The sequence below is a fragment of the Halichoerus grypus genome, chromosome 7 (genome assembly GCF_964656455.1).
Source record: "Halichoerus grypus chromosome 7, mHalGry1.hap1.1, whole genome shotgun sequence".
Lineage (NCBI taxonomy): Eukaryota > Metazoa > Chordata > Mammalia > Carnivora > Phocidae > Halichoerus > Halichoerus grypus.
In genome coordinates, this window is record NC_135718.1 from 11,934,357 (window position 1) to 11,955,547 (window position 21,191).

The 21,191-nt window shown below is 53.4% G+C and overlaps 1 protein-coding gene across 2 annotated transcripts in view; it reads right to left on the reverse strand.

The window, feature by feature from the left end:
* Positions 1 to 21,191, reverse strand: part of GRK5 (G protein-coupled receptor kinase 5) — a 207,799-nt gene that overhangs the window by 93,185 nt on the left and 93,423 nt on the right. The window contains exon 2 of one of the 2 annotated variants that reach the window (XM_036123833.2): positions 19,760 to 19,855. The exons of the other annotated variant lie outside the window; for it this stretch is intronic. Within the exon in view, the coding sequence (XP_035979726.1) occupies positions 19,760 to 19,855 (96 nt within the window). The remainder of the gene's footprint in view (positions 1 to 19,759; positions 19,856 to 21,191) is intronic. 2 annotated transcript variants of the gene reach the window in all.

Here is a 21,191-nt window from a genome sequence, read left to right on the forward strand (position 1 = left end):
AGCCAAGCGCTCAGCCAGTTTCTCCAACCCGGGGGAGCGACCAGCTGTGTGCAGCCAGGCAAGCTCAGGCCCCCTCCGGGCTGCTTGTCCCCCAGCCAAGTCCATGGAGGCGCGTTCCATCTTCCTGCCTGAGTCAGCCCACCTTGCAGAGAGCCCCGGGGGGGACCCTGGCCCGGTGCCGCCCGGCACGATGGCCGGTCACAATTCCTTCCTCTCCTACACTCCTTGAAGCCGGCGGGGCAGGCGTCAGTTTGCCCACTCTGCAGAGAGGAGGGACAGAACTCAGACACACCTGCTTCCCAGGTGGCACAGGAAGCTTTGTCACCTTTTCACTTCTAAGGTACTGATTTATTGATTGCTTGCTTGCGTCCCAAAAGGATCCACAGCATTTCCCAATAAAAGCACATTTCAATTGTTCCATGAAAGACAAAGAACAGGAAATAAGCAGTGAAGAAGGAAGGGAGACTAGAAAGAGCTCCCTCCAGGACATCTGACGAAGGAGAGCTATGCTTTCAGCCTGAGACTTGGCTGTGGGCTTCCCAGCAGTTTGAACAGAGAGACGTGCAGGTGGGTGGTTGGCGGCGGGGATAAACTACAGCCAGGCTTCAGGACTCCTCGGGAAACAGACAGACAAGCACCTACTGTGAGCAGGCTTTGGCTCCGTGTTGGGGGAGAACTGAGATTCAGCCCCCGTCCGTGAGGGCGGGCAGGCAAAGTCTGGTGGGTGAGCGAAGGGCGCACTGGTGGGGCATCACTCTGCCCTCCCGCGCAGAGCAGGGGTGGTGGACGCTGGAACAGGATGGGACAAGGGACAGGGACACCTGGCATTTCCTGGCCGCACTCGCGGGGGCAAATGAGGCTGCCGTCTCCGCTAGCCATGCTGTCCCCGTCCCCTACGGAAGGTTCAGAGCCAGGAGAAAGGCCTTCCCCAAATCGGAGGCTGCCCCTGGCTGAGCATGCGGCCTCGCCTACTTGCCCAGCAGTTACCTCTAAGGCAGGATGTGAGGAGGTCGGGCACCAGTGCCATGTCCCTTCCTGCCACAGGCCCAGAAATGCTTCTCCCCAGCTCCAACCCTACCCGCCCTGCACGAGATGCCGCCGCTGGGGTCTTCCAGGCTCCTCAGCTAAGGCACCTCCAGGTCCACGGTGCCTGGCCACGAAGCCAGCAGACCTGGTCCCTCCTTGTTTCCTGCCGTCCTCAGCCTCCAGCCTGCCCCGTCCATCCCTTTGCAGGGCCTCAGATTCCCCACCGGCCCAGTGAGGGAGGGGGGCTAGCACAGGACTGAGCTCTAGCGCCAGCTCTACCATTACAGAGAAATCCTAACTTGTGAGCGGGGAACTGGACCACAACTCAGATCCCCAGCTCCAAGCACTGGTACCCCACCTGGAAGGAGCCACCTGGACGGACGTGTGGGCTCAGTGGCCGCTGGGAGGGGCCGAGCTCACTTCCTGCTGCAAAGCAACATGGCAGGATCAAAGCTGCTCCTGGGGAGACTCTCCACCCCCCCCAGAAAGGCCTTACACCCCCTGGGTCCCACTCAGCAGGAGGCAGAAGCAGAAGCAGCTCGTCCTCCCCCTGCACACACGTGGACTCTTTGGACCCTAGGGTTAGGCTCTCCCACTCACCAGCCAGTGGCCCTGACAGTCCCTTCTCTCTGAGCCTCAGCGAGGTAGCGCGACTGATAGTCAGGGGCCATGCAGAATTTGGAAGGCCTAGCTTCTGGCCTGGGAGACTCTTCACTATAACCACTGCCTTCTCTTGCCAGGTCAGAGTCTCCAAGTCAGAGTCATTTCTTTCCCCTGACATCCGTCGAGGTGGGAGGGCTACAAGACACCCGGGAGCCTGCCTTCCGGATACTTCATCTGGTGACGGACAATCACACACATACACACACACGCACATAATACAGGGGTGGGTCACACAGGCCAGGCTGGTCCTATCAACAAGAGAGAAGCCCTGCAGACTCTTCCAGAAGGCTGGACAGCAAAGACAGCACACACACAGGCTCCGCTCAGGTAAGCCAGGTGGCAGCAGCACCTCAGCCCTCTGGACTAGGCTGTCAACAGGAACGAAATGGCTCCCAGAGATCAGGACTGCACCTTGATGCTGAGGAGGGGAGAATGAGTCCCACAGACAGTAAATCAGTCCAATTTCCTTCTAGTCCTGCGTGAAAGATTCTAGCCAACGCCCCCTATGTAAGCCTCAGAGACGGCCCGGCCGGCTCTGTCCTCAGAGGGACGCAGAGAACAGGAAAGGCCAGCTCATTCTATGGGGATTTCTGGTGAACGGGTTTCACCAGGGCTCCTGCCCCCTGCTAGGGCCCAGGGATCAGGTGAGCAGTAAGGACCCCCCGCCCCCCAGCAGGGCCCACGAGCCAGCCAGCTAGCCCTCGCTGATGGCATTCCGATGGTCGGGCAGGTGGCTTGTCGCTGCAGCCCTCACGCCCCACAGAGACCTGAGGCCGCTCCCGGAGCGGAGCTGTCAGCACCACCAGGCCGAGGCTCGACGGCAGGGTCCCACAAGCAGGAAGCTAGCTGCAGCAGGAGACTGGCCACCTCCATAAACCCAGCCCCATGGGGGTTTTCCTTCCTGTCTCAGGAGATGATAACCCTGAGCCAGGAGGTCATGGTCAGGAAATAACGGAAGGAAATGCCCCAAACTGCAGATTGTGGAGGTGTGAGGACGGGGCTGCCAGGCTGGGGGGGTGGGCCGCACCAGGCCCAGTGGCGCGGGCTCCAGAGGACCACTACTCGAGTCCCGCCATGACAATGGCCTCTCATCACTCCATCCTCCCTTCCCTCCCTCGTGGATTCCTTCGCTGACTCGCTGGTTCTGTGGACACCTTCCCAGCTCCCACGGAGGACCAGGCACTAGCGGAAAGGCAGGGCTTACAAAGGTGTCACAGGCCCTTCAGGAAAGTAGTCAGACACCTGAAGCCTAGTTCTGTTCCCCGTGGCCAGGGTTTGGTGGCGGCACGTGCGGAATATTCTAGGGTGTGGGTGAAGGGGGTGGGTGGTTATTTCAGGCAGGGGTCCATTGACTTTGGAGGTAGGACCTGGCCAGGTAGGGAGGAGGACAGAGGATGTGGCCTGAGCAAAGACCAGAAGCAGGAAGAAAACCTGTTTACCAAGGCCCTGGGTACTCAGGCCTGGGCCGGTGCTTCTAAATGTACCACCGCATTTAAACTCTCCAGCAACCCTGAGAAGTGAGTGACATGGTCCCCATATCTACAGGCAAGGACCAGGCTCAGACAGGATCTGAGTCTGGCTCTGCCTCCTTGTGGTGTGTGACCTTAGGCAAGGGGCTTCACTGCCATAAACCCTAATTTCCTTATATGCCAAATAAGCCTAAAAACAGCGCCTCTCTCTTAGGGTTGTGGGGTAGGTATAAAGAGGCAATGCAAAGTGCTGGGCACAGTATCTGGCACATAATAAGAACCTGATCAGTGATAGCTCAGCGAGGTTAAACAAACGGTCCAAAGTTACACAGCTCCGAAATAAAAAGCAAGGATTTGGCACGGTGATGTGCTGATAACTTCCATGCTGGTAAAGGTTTACTTAAGGGCATGAGAAGCCCAAAGGTTTCCAGGGGTGGGCGGTTATGGAGAGAGACCACTCTGGGTGGCTTCATACAGCAAGTCAGAGACCAATTTTAGAGGGGCAGAGGACAGGCTTAGTAAGAGGCCCTGCCTTAGGGCTGTGTGGTTTGGACTCTGTCCTATGGGCAGTGGATGGGCCATTTATATCTGCTAGAAGTCTCAACTTTGATGTCTTTAGAAAAGTTAAGAAGCGTCTAAGTGCTAAGATCAACAAACAAGAAGGCTAGATTGGATGGGCAAGAAGGAAAAAGAAACCAGCCATCAACAGTGGACCAATGAAGAGGCTACTGCCTCAGTCCAAGCAGGGTGATGAGGGTCAAGGCAATGGGATGGAGAAGGGGGGCGCTGACCCAACCAAGTGGGCGCAGGAACTCTGAAGTTTCCACCTGGTGAGGCTGATAAAGCCATTGTGAGACACAGGAATCCAGGAGGGGTGCCCGTTGGGAATGGGTGAGAAGTTAACACGGCAGCAGGTGAGTGGGGCTGAGAACGATTCCTTTCATGTTAAAGCCAAATGGGGACAGAGGGTAGCAAAAGCCCGAAGAGAATAAGTCTCATGGCTAGCTGGCCAGAGGAGGCAGCCAGGGTACAGTCAGGGTGGAGAGCTCCCTCTGCACCCCACACCCGCATCCTGACCCCCAGTTAGCGAGGGCCTGCAAGCCCCACCTGGGTGGCACCTGAGGTGGTCTCTCGGACAAAGCCAGTGTGACATTCATGCCCATCTGCCACCTTCCAAAAGGCCCCGCAGAGGGTAGAGGGAGAGAGGACAGACAGCAGGGGTGTGAGAAACCACCCCCGAAAAGAGGGGAGGGAAGAGACAGGTGGGCAGCGGGAACAGCTGTCAACTCGGAGACCTCTTGGGTGGTGTGAAGGGCATCCTGTGACCCAGCGTCACAAAGAGAAACCTGCTCCCAGCCTGACGCCGCAGGTGACACAAGCTGCAGTAGCCCCTGCCTCCTAGCATCATCAGGAACGGGGGCCCTCTACGGTACATTCCAGGTCCCGGGCTGGGTCCTTGAGAAACACTGTCTCATTTCTCCCTGGCACACAGTAAATGATAGATAGGAGAAGTGAGTGAATTTCATATCATTCCAAAAGCCCAGCCTTCTCTGTCTGTCCCTGGCTCCCCTTTGCTCTCTGTTCTCCCCCTGAGGACTGCTGCAGGGGCTCTCAGAGGGACATTCAGTGGCTCCCAACTACCTGTAGGACAAAGACCTAACCTTTCAGGCCAGAGGCACAGATGATGTCTCGGGCCTGAGCCAGCCTCCCTTGAACCTCTTCCCTCATGACTTCGCTGCACAAAGCCCATCAAAGCACTGTGTGCATCACTTCCCACACGTGCCCCACGTTGTCCTACCTTCATGGGGAAAGCATGGCAACCATGGTGGAAATCCATAGCCGGCATAGGCGTGACTCAGGCCCAGGTTTGCATCTGGACTCTGCGGCTTCCAGAGCTCTGTAACTTTGAGCAATTTACAAAGCTCTCTGAGTCCCTGCATCTTCATCCATAAAACGGAGGGTGGAGGAAGTGGTGCCCAGCCCATAGGGCTTTGTAACGATTCAATGAGTGTGTGTCCGCAAAGCCAATAGTCTGATTCCCAGCCACGGTGAGTGCCTAGGAAAGGCTTGCTGGTTGTATGATGCTGCACTGTGGACTCCAAAAGTCTCCCTTTTCTCCCACCTACTCACAGATGCCTGTTTCCCTTCCCCACCCCACCTCTGGGCACTTGGTACTGAGGAAGAACATGTGACAGCTACCCACTTTCACATGGCTGTCACCCAGCTTTCTGCCCCGTCTTCCCAACTAGGGACAGCTCCCGAAGGGACAGAGCTGGCCTTACATCCCCCCTTGGGATCCCCTGCAGGGCCGTGCACAGAGTGAAAGCTGAACAGGGGTTCGTGCCTGGGACTGTGACTGACTTCGTTAAGGTCTCTCCTGCCTGGAGGCAGAGGGACAGGTAAGATGGCCTTTCTTGGGGGGAGGGGATCCCATCCTGAACTTCTAAGTCTGCTGAGGGTTAGTAAATAGAGCTTTGCGGGATGGAAGTGGGGCTAAGGGGAAAGGGGTCATATTCCGGTTACATAAAGCAATAAATGTGGCCCAGCCCGTGTTGCCAGGAGCCACTCCTGAAAGCAGCTCTCCACCACCTGGCAGCTCCCCAGATCCCTGGCACAGAGTACGCGCAAAACAGAATGAATGAACGAATGAATGAACAGATAAACTTAAACCCAGCAGGCCCCGGCAACCGCCACCCACAGGGGAACCAAGAAACAAAGCTCCGAACTGAAGAGGCCTCCTGCCGACAGGGATGATGACGAACAGCCGTGACAAAGCACCGGCCACCTCGGAGTGCTTCACTGTGCGCCAGGCCCTCGGCAGCGCCCTCTCCGTGCATTTCTTCATTTGATCCTTGTGACACGCCTATTCCCATTTTGCAGGTAAGGACATTGAGGATTGAGAAGATAAATCATTTGTCCAAAGTCACAGTCAGTAAGGAATAGAGCCTGGCTCAAACCCAGGTCCCTCTGACACCAGAGCTCATGCTCCTCACTGTTGTCTCCACCCCAACTTGACTGAGCTGGGTTAGCCCTTCAGTAGCTTTGTCCCTGAGGCATAAGCACAGTGCCTACAGCAGTCTCGCACTCCCGGGCTGCGGACACCCAAGCCTGCTTTGCCTCAAGCTGGCTTCAGCCGAAGTCCTGGAGCAGCGTCACCTCTGGGCCCATCTCTGCCTGGCCAGTCAGGATCCGACAGCCAGACGGGCCGACATGACAGCTGGAGGCATGCACCCCTCTCTCAACTCTCCCGTACCTCCCCCTCAGGCCAGCCGGGGCCCAGCAGGGCAGAGGACAGGGGCCTTCTAAAAAGACTCAGAGAGAAAAAGAAGACCCACCAGCAATCATTCTAGGACTTGGGAAGATTAAGATTTTTTTGTTTTCCATCCTCAGGGGAGAACAAAAACATCTGAGAAAGGAAAGAAAATTAAGATTCTAAAAGGGCCTGGTGCAGAGGAGACACTGGTGTTGGGGGCTGGGGAACGGCACCAGGCAGGTCCAGGCTCTACCCTCATGGAGGCTGCAGTTAAGCAGACGATAGAGGTCAGTCATCAGACTGCTGCAAGGGTTAAGGACCAAACCCAGGCCTGGGGAGGTCACCAGAGAAGCCTTCCTGGAGGAAGTGACCTGCAAGGTTGAGTGGATTACCAGGCAGAATTAGGGAAGTGCGTTTGGGGAAGGCACGGAGAAGGGAGGAAATGTGAAGGAGGGGCTGGGTCAGGGGACAGGTAGGAGGAGGTAAGCTGGAGCAGTAAGCAAGGTGGGACCAGGTCAGCTTGGATAAGACCTTTGGGCTCCATCTTGACTGCAGTGGAAAGCCATTGTGGCCGCTGGTGGTGCGATCAGATGGACATTTTAGAATGAGCTTCGCGGCTGTGTGTGGAGCATGGTTAGACACGGGTGAGCCTGGATGGAGTTGAGGGCAGGGCGAGACACCGGAGTTCAGGCAGGATAGGAAGGTGGCCAGGGTGAGGGAAAGAGTAGGGGTGGGGAGAAAGGAGCCAACTCCTGAGATATTGAGGATGCAGAGTTGCCTGGACTTGGAGAGGGATTGGCCATGTAAGCTGGACAGGGGAGGGCAGGCAGGAAAAGGGAGGCTCCCAGGTCTCTGGCCAGTAGGAAGGAAGGTGGTGATTTTCACCAAGATCAGATACAGGGGCAGCTTTAGAAGAAAGGATCACAGTTCTTCAGGGCGACAGAAAAATTACTTCAGCCATTTGTCCTACTGAAGGGTCACATGACCACACTGAAAAGAGCCAGCAACAAACCACCGAGCACTTTACAAAGTGTTTCCTACCAGGAAACACCTGTGGTGACCGGATCATCCACTAAGGTAAGGATTGCTGCGTCCCCATTTCAAAGATGAGCAAATTGAGGTTAAGTGACTTTCCCAAGGCCACAGAATCCAGGGGGAGGCATGAGCACCTCAGTCTTCCGCCTCCCAGTCCCGTGGGAGCCATATATTTCAATTTTAAATGACATCTGGTTTCTGGGCAGGGAGGACGAATGACAGAGGAGAGAATTCTCTCTCTATAAGCCGAACAGACCATGACAGGGCCGCAGACCAAAATGTTCATCGCGGTTAGCCTACTGGCAATTTTTACTTTCCTCTTTTTAGATTATATTTTGGAAGTTTCATCAATGGATGTATTTTATTTCTGTAAGGAGAAAAAGACTAAAAGATAATTCTAAAAATAATTTTTAAAGATGATAGAAGGACAGCACAACCGTGAAACAGAAAAAACAAACAGCGGCACTCCAAATGCTTCTCGATTTTGCATTTTTCTCTCTGACACTGGCTGGAAAGGGCCACAGCTAGGAGTCAACAGGAACCCATGCCCACAGGAGCTCTTTAGGGGATAAATTTTTTGTTGTTGTTCTTTGGTTATTTTTTTTTTTTAATTTAAACGTTTATACTGGCCCCAAATATCCTTCCACCCACATTTTTTTCTTCTCACTCTCCTGGGTGCTAGCTCCGAGGTACTCCAAACAAGGGGTGTTTAATGCACTGAGACAGATGCTGGAGGACATGCTGCCAAGGTGTTGCTGAACAGACGGAGCCCGGGAAATAAATTCCATAAATAGAGTCTGGGCAGAGACCGTTAAAAGTGTTGTCCTAGTGTCTCTTTATGGGGCAGAATGCTGTCATGCTCAGGCTGCTGCGAGTCAGCTGGCCTCTTGTGCCGGTTTGAGGTCCCCGTTGCTGCATAAACTAGCTTGTTTTTCCCACTTTCGGTGACGGGCCTTAAAACAGACAGAAAAGCCCTTCTCATGCCTGACTGCCGTCGCTTGGGGCTGCCAAGCGGGGCCCTGGGTGCTCAGCAAACCTCATGTGCTTTGTCCATCAGAGGCACATTTCAGGTTAATGGCGTCTGCAGATGCAAGCACAGGCTGCAAGTGGAACATTCCAGAGGAAGCAAAGGAGGTGGAGAGGCCGCTGCTTGGGTTTCGCTAATGTGTCTGGCCTTTGAAAAGACAATGTGGGCTTTTTCACCTCTGAGCTAGAGATCAAAATGTCACAACGTAGTACAAAGATGTTAATCTGAACGCTAATTGGAATGGCAAAAACTAGAGGAAAACAGAAACAAATAGTTCTCACTCTCTCTCTATATATAGATATATAATCAATATGAAGCCTTTAAAATCAGGTTTATGCTGTGCTTATGGGCAAGGGCTTATTTTCAAGATACCTTAAAGGAAGAATCTGCCCACAAGAAATAAATAAGTCATAGGGAGGGATACACTGGGGGCCTGTGCTGGGTGGAGGGCAACAGGCCAGTTCCCCATTGTCCACTGGTGTACCCACTCCCCTGGAAGAGGGCAGCCCACGACAACAGGAATTTCTGTGTTTTATTCACGGATGTATCCCCAGTGCCTGACGCTCAATAAATACTCGTCAAATGGAAAAACGTAAATCACGTTTATGGAGAATGTTAATGATGTGGGAAAATATTTTTGAAATTACATTAAGAAAAAGAGGGCGGGTGCCTGGATGGCTCAGTCATTAAGCATCTGCCTTTGGCTCAGGTCATGGTCCCAGGGTCCTGGGATCGAGCCCCGCATCGGGCTCCCTGCTCAGCGGGGAGCCTGCCTCTCCCTCACCCACTCCCCGCTACTTGTATTTCCTCTCTCACTGTGTCTCTCTCTCTCAAATAAATAAATAAAATCTTTAAAAAAAAAAAAAAAAAAAGGTAAGGGGGAAAAAAACCCCGTAGGTATGTGCATGGGGGAAAATGCTAGAAGGAATTACATGAAAGTGTTGACTGTGACTACAGCTGAGTGGTAAAATTATGGGTGATCTGTCCTTAAAATTTTCTCTGTGTTCTTAAGCAAAGTAGTTTACCAGTTAGGATGATTTGAACAATAACAGCAACAAGAATAAAGAGGGAATAAAAAAGTACCATGTCCATGGTTCTGAAAGCCTTTGATCCTCTCTAGACAGTCCTGTGGCCTGTGGGTAAGTGGTCAGCCTGGGCCTGCCAGGGTCAGTAGACCCTCGGACCTGGTGGGAACTGGGATCCTCTGGCCCCTTGAACTTGATCTCCACAGACCATGTAAGAATATGGGTATTAGGGGTTGAATTGTATTCCTGAGAAAAGATATGTTGGAGTCCTAACCTCTAGTACTTTGGAATTTGACCTTATTTGGAAATAGGGTCTTTACAGAGGTAATCGAGTTAAAATGAGGTCATTAGGGTGGACCCTAATCCAGTATGACTGGTGTTCTTATAAAAAGGGGAAACATGGACACGCAAACACATACACGGAGAAGGCAGAGATCAAAGTGATGCTTCTATAAACTGAGGAAAGCCGAAGATTGCCAGCAACCACCCAAAGCTAGGAGAGAGGCTCAATCCCAGATCCCAGATGCGGCCTCCAGAACCGTGAGGCAGCCAGTCTACCGTTTAAACCACCCAGGCTGTGGCATGCGGCTACGGCAGTGAAGGCAAAGCAAGACAGCAAGGGAAAGCCTGCCATGGATTCAGGTCACGGGGAGAACTTGGCAAGTCACCTGTCTCTCTGGGACTCAGTTTACTTATCTGGAAAATGGGAGGCCTGGCCTAGAGCAGTGGGTTTCAAACTTGGTTTTAATCCTGGAATAAAATCTTACAAAGAGGCTCAAACATAAAAGGTAAAAAGAAACCCTGATCAGTTAGCAGCCTACTCTGGATCCATCACCCCCTCCCTGCAGAGCAGCTTTTGAAAACAATTCCAGATCATCTGTAAAACCTTCATCGGTACCCTAGTCTAAGACTCTCCAACTCGAAACCCACCAGCTAGGATCACTGAGCATCTCGCATGCACCCATGCACCCAAGAGGACCTGACCCCTTGCCTTCAAGAAGTGGCTGGTCTTGGTGGAGAGGTGAGACTAATACCAGGAACACAGTGGGTAGACAAGCCAGGCTGCCCTCTCCCTCCTGAGAGCTACAGCTGCAAACGGGTCACCTGATGTTCTAAATCCGCCACATCTAAATTTATCTTGCCCTCCAAGGACGAGCAGATGCTGTGCCTTATCGGAGCATGGTTAAGTGGCAGAACGACAGACGTGACGCGCCCTTATCACCCCAAGGACGGGAATGACGTCTGCAGAAAGACTTGGTCTCCCTGACGATTAAATCAAGAGCTCACAGGCCAGCAGACCTGAAGGGGACTGGGTCACACGGCCCTCAGGTGGGGTGGGACCCAGCCCAGGAGCCCAGATTCCTTTCCAGACCCTTATATGTCCCTGGGGTGGGGGAGGGGAACCAGCTGCCCCTGAGGAGGGGCGCAGAGAAAGGGAGGCTGTTTGCAGGGAGGACCAGTCCCTGTTGCATCCCTGGGGAGCGAAGACCCAAAGCATCCCATTCCACACAGGAAGAGGAAGAAAGAAAACACTCATGAGCACCAACGGTGTGCAGGCTGACCACCGGAGGATGGATTAAGAGGTCACTGCTGGTCGCAGCACAGAGCTGAGCAGCCCAGGAGGAGGCTGGACTCCAGGGACAGGGTCCAGGGTCCTACCGGGCTGATCCGGGCCTGGGCTTCCCCTCGCAGGACAGAGGCCCTGGACCCCACCTGCCGAAGGCTATGGGCTGGTTCCTGCCTGCCGACACCCAAGCAGAACAGAGCAGGAGCCCCTCAGCCACAGTCCTGCAGATCTACAGAGAGGAGGAGGCTCTGACCATCCTCCCGGAGCCCACAGACTCATTAGGGGACACAAAGTCAACAAGGAAAGAAGGAAATGGTGTCACTGTCCCCACTGCCCCACTGTGGAATCAGGTGGGGGATTCAGTATTCGTTCAACTTTTAAGTACACAAATAACATGCCAATGCATTCTCCTTTTTAAAAAAAACCACCTTACAGATAAAGCTGATGTCCCCTCTGACCTCCACGCCTTCCCCTGGGGTAACTATTGTTAGGACTCTGGGGTGTAACCTTCCAGAACATCCACATGTCCTCTCAAAGACACCCAGCAGGCCAGGGGTCAGGGCAGGGTGAGACACTATGGGCTTCCCAAGGTGTGCTGTGGGGCCGAGGCAAGAAAGAGTGGCTGAGGGCTGCAGGAAATCAGGGTGGGCCTCCAGGAAAAGGAGTCTGGAGGCAGGGGCTCAAGGAAAGGTAGGATTCAGATGACCCCAAGGCAGGGGTCCCTGGGGACTGGACCCATGTGATGTCAGCCCCATTCATCGTTTGTAGTCAATTCTGCTTCTTTGGGAAACTCTAAAGCCCTCCCAAAGGGTCCTCGCCTTTGCCCTCACACCACTAGCACATGAAGAGGATGACAATGACAATGACAATGAAATAGTGGCCTGTGCTGGGCACTCTGCTGGCCCTAGCAACAGTTCTATGGCACTGGGATCAGTGTTTCCATTTTCCAGACAACAAAACTGCAGCCCAGGGAAATTAAGCAACTTGCTTAGTGTCCCACGGCTGGGGGTGACAGAGCCACCACTGACCACAGTGTCAAGGAGGGAGGGCCCTCCACGAGGCTGCCTTGCTCCTGCGGCCAGCGGTACAGTCCTTGTGCCTACGACAATGCCGAGCACATATGAGGGGCCTCCCCAAGTATCCGTAGGCTGATTTCTTGGTTCAAGACCATGAGCAGTGTTGGGTGAATAATCAAGCACTAGGCAGTCCAAGGCAATCTTCATGCTATTACAGTGTTTGGGGGTTTTTGTTGTTGGTTTGTTTTTGTTTTGTTTTGTTTTTTTAAGTTAAGAATCTAAATTTTCTTCTAAGAACCCCCTACAGCCTAGAGCTTCTGCTCCTGGAAAGAGTTAAGGCTTTGGCAAGAGGCTGTCCCACAAGGCGAACCAAATGTCCCCCATCTGTCTGTGAGAGCACAGGGAACCACAGCAGGTACTTTCTGCGAATGGCCTCCTCGTGCACGTCAGTCCCGCCAGAGGGTGGGGAGGGGGCCTTGATTTATTATATGGCTTTTGGACAGTTCCTCCAGAAATACTGCCAAACAGTGGAATAATCAACTCTTTCACTCAAGCCCCTCATACTTTATTTTTTTAATGAAAGAATAAAGTACGCAATGAGCCTGAACTAAATAAATAAAAATGCCACACTTTTGCCCAACAGAACTTTCTGCGTCACTGAGGAATAGCTGTAGACCTCAACAATCTTTTATCTTCACGATGATGTTCCAGCCTTCTCTGTTTTGGATGTTCTGAGAACTTCTTTGATTTGGGCTCTCTAATTATCTTATGAGAACAATTAGCTTATTAACTAATAATGTCATTATTTGATGTTGCTTGGAAGAGACATGAGAGAACCCCTTCCTCCTCCTGTGCTCTACTGTCCACCAGGACCGTCTGAAGTCAGTTACTCATGTCTGGGCTCACACTGGAAGCAGATATGTGTGGCAAGGAATCTCTGTCTTAATAGTCATTGCTGACAATCACAGAGCTGGTTTCTGGGCTGGGTAGGGGGACAACGTCCATACACAGCCACTTTATCCAACCACTCACTATGCCAGCCATGGAGACCTCAAGATAGAAAGGACATGATCCACGTCTTCAGGGATCTCACACAAAGAGATGCCCTCGGAGGCTCAGAGTGATGGCACCTCCTCTAGGAATGTTCCTGATGGGAAGAGACTCTCAATTCTTCTCCAGCTTAACATCCTATTCCTCCATCATGCAACTCTCTCGATTTGCTATCACCTCTTCATTTCCATCAGTCTCCTGGGCAAAGCTGCGAGTGAGCTCCAGGACAGGAGGAACCAGGTCTGTCTCCCCAGTGGGTAGTGCATAATAAGTGCTCAATAAATACTGGTTGAATAAGCAAATGAACATGCAACCCATTTACATGAGATAAAGACAGAAAAAGACCAACAGAAATGTCTATCCTTCTGGGTGCCGAATGGGTCTCTCTGATTTGAATACCGGCTGGAGGCTGATGCCCAAAATGTTTATGAGTCAATCTGATGCTGCGGAGTGGAAAGCTGTAGCTCAGGGCCAGGGGCCTGGACTGTCCTGGGCAGGTCACTTCTACTCTTGGAGCCTATTTACTCAGGTCTAAAATGCGTGGTTGGAGAAGATGCTTTGAGTTCCTTGAGTTGAGGACTCTATGAAAACCTCACATCCCTGTGACGATTAGTCAAACTGCAGCCTCAGGGGAAAGGGGCCTGGGCCACAGTGGCTGGCCTCCCCCGCCGAGTAAATGTGAGACCATGGCCCGGTCTCATAAGGGTATGAAGCTTCCTCATCTACACAGTAAGGACTGGGGCAGGGGTGCTAGAGTAGGTGCTTCCTGAGTCCAAACTTCCAGTACTTTCAGTGGAGAATGCTGCGTAGATTAAATTTGGGTGCGGTATGCACATGTCACACATCTTTTCAAAAGAGCCTTGACTTCCAATATTGCACACACTTCATTCGCTCCTTGATTCACCCAATATTTAGTGAGCCCCTACTGTGTGCCAGGCACTGTTCTGGTGGTGAGCCAGACAAGACCCAGTCACTACTGTCATGGGGCACCCAGTCCCACTGGGGGACAGAAAATACACAATTAAAGAGTAAACAAAAGATGATTTCAGATGTAGTTATGGGCAAAGAACATTAAGAAATTGCACCATGTGAGGGGCAGCAAGTAGAGGGAGAGTGGGGCTCCTTTCTAGAAGCTGGTTGCGAAGGCTTCTATCTGAGCTGAGACCTAACGGCTCCCTGGAAAAATGTAGGGAAGAGCGTTCCAGGTGGAGGGAAGGGCAGGCGCAAAGGCTCCAGGCTGGAAACACACATGGGGCATTTGGAGAACAGAAAGGTGACCAGTGTGGTTTGTGCATGGGGCAGGAGGGAGTGACTGTAAACAAAGGCGAGGGCCGGCTCACGTGGGGCAGGGTGGGAAGGGCACTGCCAAGAAGCCCACAGGTAGGATTTCGGGGGTCCACGGACTTGGATGGAGAAAAACGTCATCTCTCTTTTCACCAACCTGTACCTGAAAACCAGCAATTCCTCCAGTCCCGAACGTCGACAACAACCGACGGTGACGTTAGGGGTGCCCGGGACTGGTCGACGACAGAAACTGCTCGTCCATAACACCACTGTTGCAGACATCTGCAAATAGCACTTCTGCTCATCACAAATGCAAAGTTACAGTAGCTATATGAGACCAGTGGTTGGCCGTTATTATTTAAAGTCTTAACAGAAAAGCACACATATTCTAATACCATAAATTTGAAAAGTATCTAAGAACTGAATCTGAAGAGAACTGGTTTCCCTTGTAACCCCATGGATTTTGTTTTAGAAAAGGAAGATACTTGGGGCGCCCGGGTGGCTCAGATGGTTAAGCGTCTGCCTTCGGCTCAGGTCATGATCCCAGGGTCCTGGGATCGAGTCCCGCATCAGGCTCCCTGCTCCTTGGGAGCCTGCTTCTCCCTCTGCCTCTCTCTCTCTCTCTCTCTCTGTCTCTCATGAATAAATAAATAAAATCTTTCAAAAAAAAAAGAAAAGGAAGAGCCTTGTTCTGAGAAGGGGTCCCTAGGCTTCGCCCAATGGCCCAGGGGCTCAGAAGCCATGGTAAGGAGTTTGACTTTTATTCCGGGCGGGACAGAGAGCTGCCGCTTCAACGGGTTTCGAGGGCTACAGTTTCCGTGTTTCAAAGTCCCCCTGGCTGCGGGGCCTGTGGTTGTGCGGGGCAAGGGCAGGAGAGGGCGTGGCCTTCCCTGACCACTGTCCTGGGCCGTCAGGAGGGGCAGCGTCCCCGGGTCCTCGTGCTCTTCCCTCTGATCAGGAGCCTGCCCACCACCCCACCTCACGCTAACCTCTGGGTCCAAAGGAACCCTGTCCCTTGGCCCGAACCCTCCCCCACAGGGCATCCTCCCAAAGAGCTTCAGAAAGTGAGCTCATGTGCCCACAAGAAAAATAAATGCGGCATTCGCCCCTGTTTGGTTTGTATATTCGTCTAGAAAAGAAATGAGATTTTTATTTTAGAAAAGCCTTCCAGCAGGACCCCAGCGGAGGCCAGGCAAACACCAGGGGGACGGACCGTGACCGCTCGGGGAGGCTCAAGCACCGGGACCCACTGCCACGAGCAGCAGCCCCGCCGTTTACGGCTGCCTTCCTGTTTTCCCCGGGCCTCTCTTCGCACTGCTCTCTCACACACAGAGTCTTTTCAATGCCCTCCAGGAGAACAGAAGAATCCATTTTCACACGCCGGCACGCACGTTTCTCCCACCCTCCCCGGGGAGTGGGCCCTGCCAAGAGGCCTGTTTATGGACATACGGGGACAGATGGGGATGGGGCCCGTGGGGTGGGGTCCTCAGACCGAGACAAGCTGAGAGCTGAATCCTATGCTCCCAGACGCCCCAAACAGGAAGTGAGAGCGGGGCCAGGCCGACTGGGAGCTGAGGGACATTTGTGGTACTTCTCGGCAATGCCTGTGAGCCTCGTGGAGGGACAGGGATGCAGTGTGGGGTGTGGAGGGTCTGGCTTTGGAAGGAGGGGGCTGGAAGGGGCGGGGCTGGTTCACCTCGAAGGATCAGAACAGTCAGAGAGAAACACAGAGGAAGTGTGCACTGGGTCTTTGGAACCAGGTTAAGTGAGCAGCAGAAAGGGAAACAGAGGCACCCACGTCACTGGTAAGGACCAGCACGGAAGCGTGACCGCTGTTTCCAACTGCTGCCTGTTCAGCTTGGAGCCCCCTTCCCAGGGCTCTGGTTAGAAAGAACAGGCTGGGTTTTGTTTTTCTTGGGAGGGGGTTCGTTTTTATCTGTACCCATCGGCATTTCTGGATTGTGAGTCTCTCCAGCACCCGGTCCCTGGGAATAAGGGAGGCAGAAAAGAGAACCCAGGAGCTTGCTGGCATGTCATTCCTCACATTCCCGGGTCCCCAGCCAGTCTGCCTTCATCTCTCCACTTTTCACAATTTTCCTCTCCTTGTTTCATACATAATGTCCAGAGCTTTTGCCTGTCCTTGGTGGGAGGGTAGGGGACAGTGCATCCACTCCATCGTGTCTGGAACTGAAGTCCTACATTTCATATTGTTATGTTTTATATATATTTTTTTAAGATTTATTTATTTATTTGAGAGAGAGAGTGAGCACACAGAGGCAGAGGGAGAAGGAGGCTCCCCGCTGAGCAGGGAGCCCAGCTCGGGGCTCAATCCCAGGACCCTGAGATCATGACCTGAGCTGAAGGCAGACGCTTAACTGAATGAGACACCCAGATGCCCCTATGTTTTATATTTTTAAGAAACACATGAATCAAATACAGCAGAATACTCCAATTTCTTTAACCTGTCTGGCAGTTACAGGAAAGCCCTTACAGGGCTTTCAATACTCTTCCATTTATTGGAAACACTGTATAAATTCAGTGCTACTCACACCCCTTCATTCTTTGCTCATTCATCCACCCAACCTCTGTTGTGCACCTTCAGGCACCAGCTACACAGTGGCGAATTGAAAAAATTCTTCCTGAAGAGCCTTTCACACTTGGGGTGACCAGATAGCAAACAACAGCTGAGGCAGGGTGCTCCCACAGAAGAGGACGGTGTGCTCTGAAAGATCCTCACCAGGGGCCTGAGTCAAATTCTCTGAGGATGTAGTCGTGGGGCCTGACTGTGCCCCCAGGGCATGCCTGGTATCACCACCTGTGGGCAGTCTACCCAAAGGCAGAGAGGCAAACAGCTTCCCAAGAACAAGCTTTATGGGCAAGGCTCCTCCCAAGCAAGCTGGCTCTCCCACAATTACCCCACCTCTCTGCACAGCTCCCCACTTCAGGGGGAGGTCTTTCCTCCTATTTCAAGCTCTCTCCTCCAAATCAGCACCCCAGAAAGGCTCTTGCATCAATTCTTTGGCTGTAAGCATGAGTGGGAGCCATTCCCTGGGCCCGTTGAGGAAAACCAGGCTCAGCATCCAGAACAGGCATTCTGGTCTCCAGTGAACTTGCTCACCCTGGACCAGAGAGGGCTTGTCTCCCCAGGGTGTATGACAACATGGTAACTGAGGTCCCCATCCCTAGGCCCTATTCTCTCCAAGTTTATTTTTATTTTTTTAAAGATTTTATTTATTTGACAGAGAGAGACACAGCGAGAGAGGGAACGCAAGCAGGGAGAGTGGGAGAGGGAGAAGCAGGCTTCCCGCGGAGCAGGAAGCCCGATGCGGGGCTCGATCTCAGGACCCTGGGATCACGACCTGAGCCAAAGGCAGATGCTTAACGACTAAGCCACCCAGGCGCCCCTCTCCAAGTTTAAATTAGCATGAAGAACAAAATGGCCCAGGGAAATAATGGCCAGACTCCAGAGAGGCTCTTCCTCCCTTCTCTCTGAAAGCCACCTGGAGTTTAGCTTGGCAAAATGCTCCCAGGCCCAGGAGATGTGCCCATCTTCTCTCCCACCCTGCCCCAGATGTCCCCAGCATCAAGGTGACTGCAGCACCCCCAGCATGGAAAGGGCCCAGCAGAGTGGTGGCTGCTGGGCATTCCAGAAAGAAAGCTGGAGTGCTAAGGGGAGGGTGTCCTGGGCTCCTGAGGAGGGCTCCAGTGAAGCCCCATTTACACACATGGTCTCATTTGACTGGGTTAATGATCACTTCTTTCACCTGAGGAAACGGAGGGTCAATAAGATTAAGTGACTCGTCAGGTGGGATCTGAACCCAAGTCTGTCTGAATCCATTGACCCTGATCCCTTAGGCCAGCTCCATTCGCACCAAGAACACGGTGGGGGATCTGATCTGAGTTGTTAAGGTGAACGGTGGATCTTGAGGACATTTCCCCATGCTTTAGCACCCTACCTGCTTCAGCTGCTCATATCTGCCTTCATGGGGTGCACGTGGCTTCCTTTCATTTCATAAACACTAATTAAGGGAGCTCCATGGTAGGCATGTGGGGCACACAGAGCAAACAGTTGTCACCTGCTGTCACAGCAAAGCAGAAGAATCTGGAGGGTGGGCCAAGCAGCCAGGACTGAGTAGGCTTGGGATGCCATGTAAGTCCTGCCTGGCCTGGGAAACTGGCAGAGGCCAGGCCACCTGGAAAAGCCATTCAGAAAACCTAAGTGATCGTGAGTGGCCTCACATTTCATGGCAGGCATTGGGCAGTTCACCCACAGCCCCAGGCAGAAGTCCCAAGGGCAGCTAGGCCCACAGAGTTCTGGGTGACAAGGCCACCCTATGTCTAGTGCTCAACGGATCTCGGTGTAATAAGAAGTGGTTAACACGTCCATGCCCTCCAATAGTCAGGAGCAGATAAGAAGCCTTCATACGGCAAGGGGCATATAAAGAGCTCACAGGGGAGAAGGGTCAGGGCCCCCACCAGTATGGAGGAGCCTCATCATGTCCACCCCCTCTCTGGGAGCCCTGTGTCCTCAATTGGTGAGTTTGGCTGTGCCAGCCCCATGAGAAAGAAGGCCCCTCTGTTGTGGGAGGTGCTTGGCTGAGTGGGTACCCAATAAAGAGGACTGGGCTGTCCCACTGAACAGGGTGGCCCCTCCATGAGCATCAGCATCCTCAGCAAGAGGAAAGGGAACCCAGACATTCACCCCACCCTCAGCTCCCAAAGCCTGCTCGCTGAGGGCAGAGCCCACAGGCTCCGTGCAAGAAAGGTGGGAGGCTGTGAGGGGGCGCTCAGTGCCAGGCCTGGCCCACCTCCACCACCCTCCCACAAGCTGTACAACTTTGGGCCACTTACAGATCCTCAGTTTCCCCATCTGAAAGATGGAGGAAAAAACCCCAGTACTTGCCTCCAAGGGTAATTGGGAGATAATCCTGCCCAGCACACACCAAATATTCAATGAATGTTAGTTTCCTATTTTTTTTTAGGCGGTGGGGGGGGGGGGGGTTGGGGGAAAAAGGGGAAAGGGAGAGGGAGAGAAAGAATCCTAAGCAGGCTCCACGCCTAGCACAGAGCCCAACTCGGGGCTTGAACCCACAACCCTGAGATCACAACCTGAGCCGAAATCAAGAGTCAGATGCTTAGCCAGCTGAGCCACCCAGGCGCCCCTGTTAGTTTCATCTTTACGTCAATTAGCAAGGATGTCAGCCTGGAGCTCCTATCTGGAATCACTCTGCTGCATTAACGGGTTCGTATTTGACTCACTGTATAAACAGTTTGTTGGTCAACGGGCTCCTCGCTCCTCTCCCAGCCCCTTCCCCGCACCCCCTCCAGGCAGAGGACAGCTTACCTATGGTCCTTCGGAGGTCTTCACACTGGCTAATGTGAGGAAACTTCAGGATTTCCTTCCACTTCTTGCTTTTCCCCTTGCGCTTTCCTCCACCCCCTGCAGAAATGGGGGGAAAAGATGTTGGGCTGATGTTGGTCTTGTCCAAGGCTCCAGAGCCTGGTTCCCATCCCAGTGAGTCTGTCCACCAGCTTCGGGGGCTGGGAGACAGCCAGGGGGCTTAAGGTCAAGTCAGTGACACACCCCAAACCCCAGCAGGGACACACACCCCCTCCTGGCCGGCATCAAGCCTGTGTGTTCTCCCCGCACAGTCGGGCCTGGGCCCCTCGACCAGCAGGAGCAGACGAGCCCCTCCAGTCAGCCAGGCCTGAGCCCACACCCGCTGCCCTGTTCTTTGTCGACATCCCCCACTGCTGTTCAGGCCTGCTGGGTGCCCAGCCTCTGGCCCCAGACTAGACCCCAACCTTCCCACGGCAGGGGCCAGGTCGGCTGGACTTAATATTGCCTTCGGGCTCAGGAAATCCTCACAGAAAGGATCCACAAGTGAGTGGACTGCAGCCCCCTCATTGCCTCTTTTGTCCTCTTGTTTCCTGTGGAGAGTCCCCTTTCCCAACTGGAGGCCAGATGTCGGGAGCAGGGACTTCAATTTCCACTCGTCTCCTGTACCCCCTTCTTCTCCCTCCTCACAAACCCCACGGTCGCAGAGGCTGCATTCTCAAGGCTGGAAGGACTCCAGAAGGGCCCCTTCCTGCCTCACATCCTCCCCGGTGTGCACGTATGATGAGCATGCACACGCTAGGGACATGCATGTGTAATACACAGGCACACATGCTGAACACACGTGCAATGAAGATGCACACATGCTGACCCCACGCACATGACGACTAGGCAGTGAACGCACGGAGCTGAGTAAGGTATGCACACGGGGCATGCCCATCACCCACGCTACCCCTTCTCCATGGGACAGTGGACAGATGTCAGAACGCTCAGGTGTGCAAACAGCAGGGGGAAGCGCCAACTCTCACCCGTGTCCCTGAGCCCACCAGTGCTTGGGCCTCAGACCCGGAGGCCCCACTGTGTCATGGCCAGGACTCTCAAGGGACTGAGATGCCATCACCCACCCCCCACCCCCAGAGTGGCCTCAGATACCATCTTGCTAAAGGTCACATAGCCCTTTAGACCCCTCAGTATCTTGGGATATTAAGGACCTTTTACTTTCCTTCACACAGTCAACACCTCAACCCCTGTGGAGTTTGGGGCCCAGTTAGAGAAGTAGGATCTGGGACAGAGTTTGGGCACCCTGGGCCTGCTCCCTGCTCTGGGTGGGTGTGCAATGCCTCCGGTCTCTAACCCTCCCAGAGCAGGCCTGGGCCCCTCTCTCCAACCAGCAAACCGAGGGATGCAGGAGGAGCTTAGCTGGTACCCACCTTGGCCC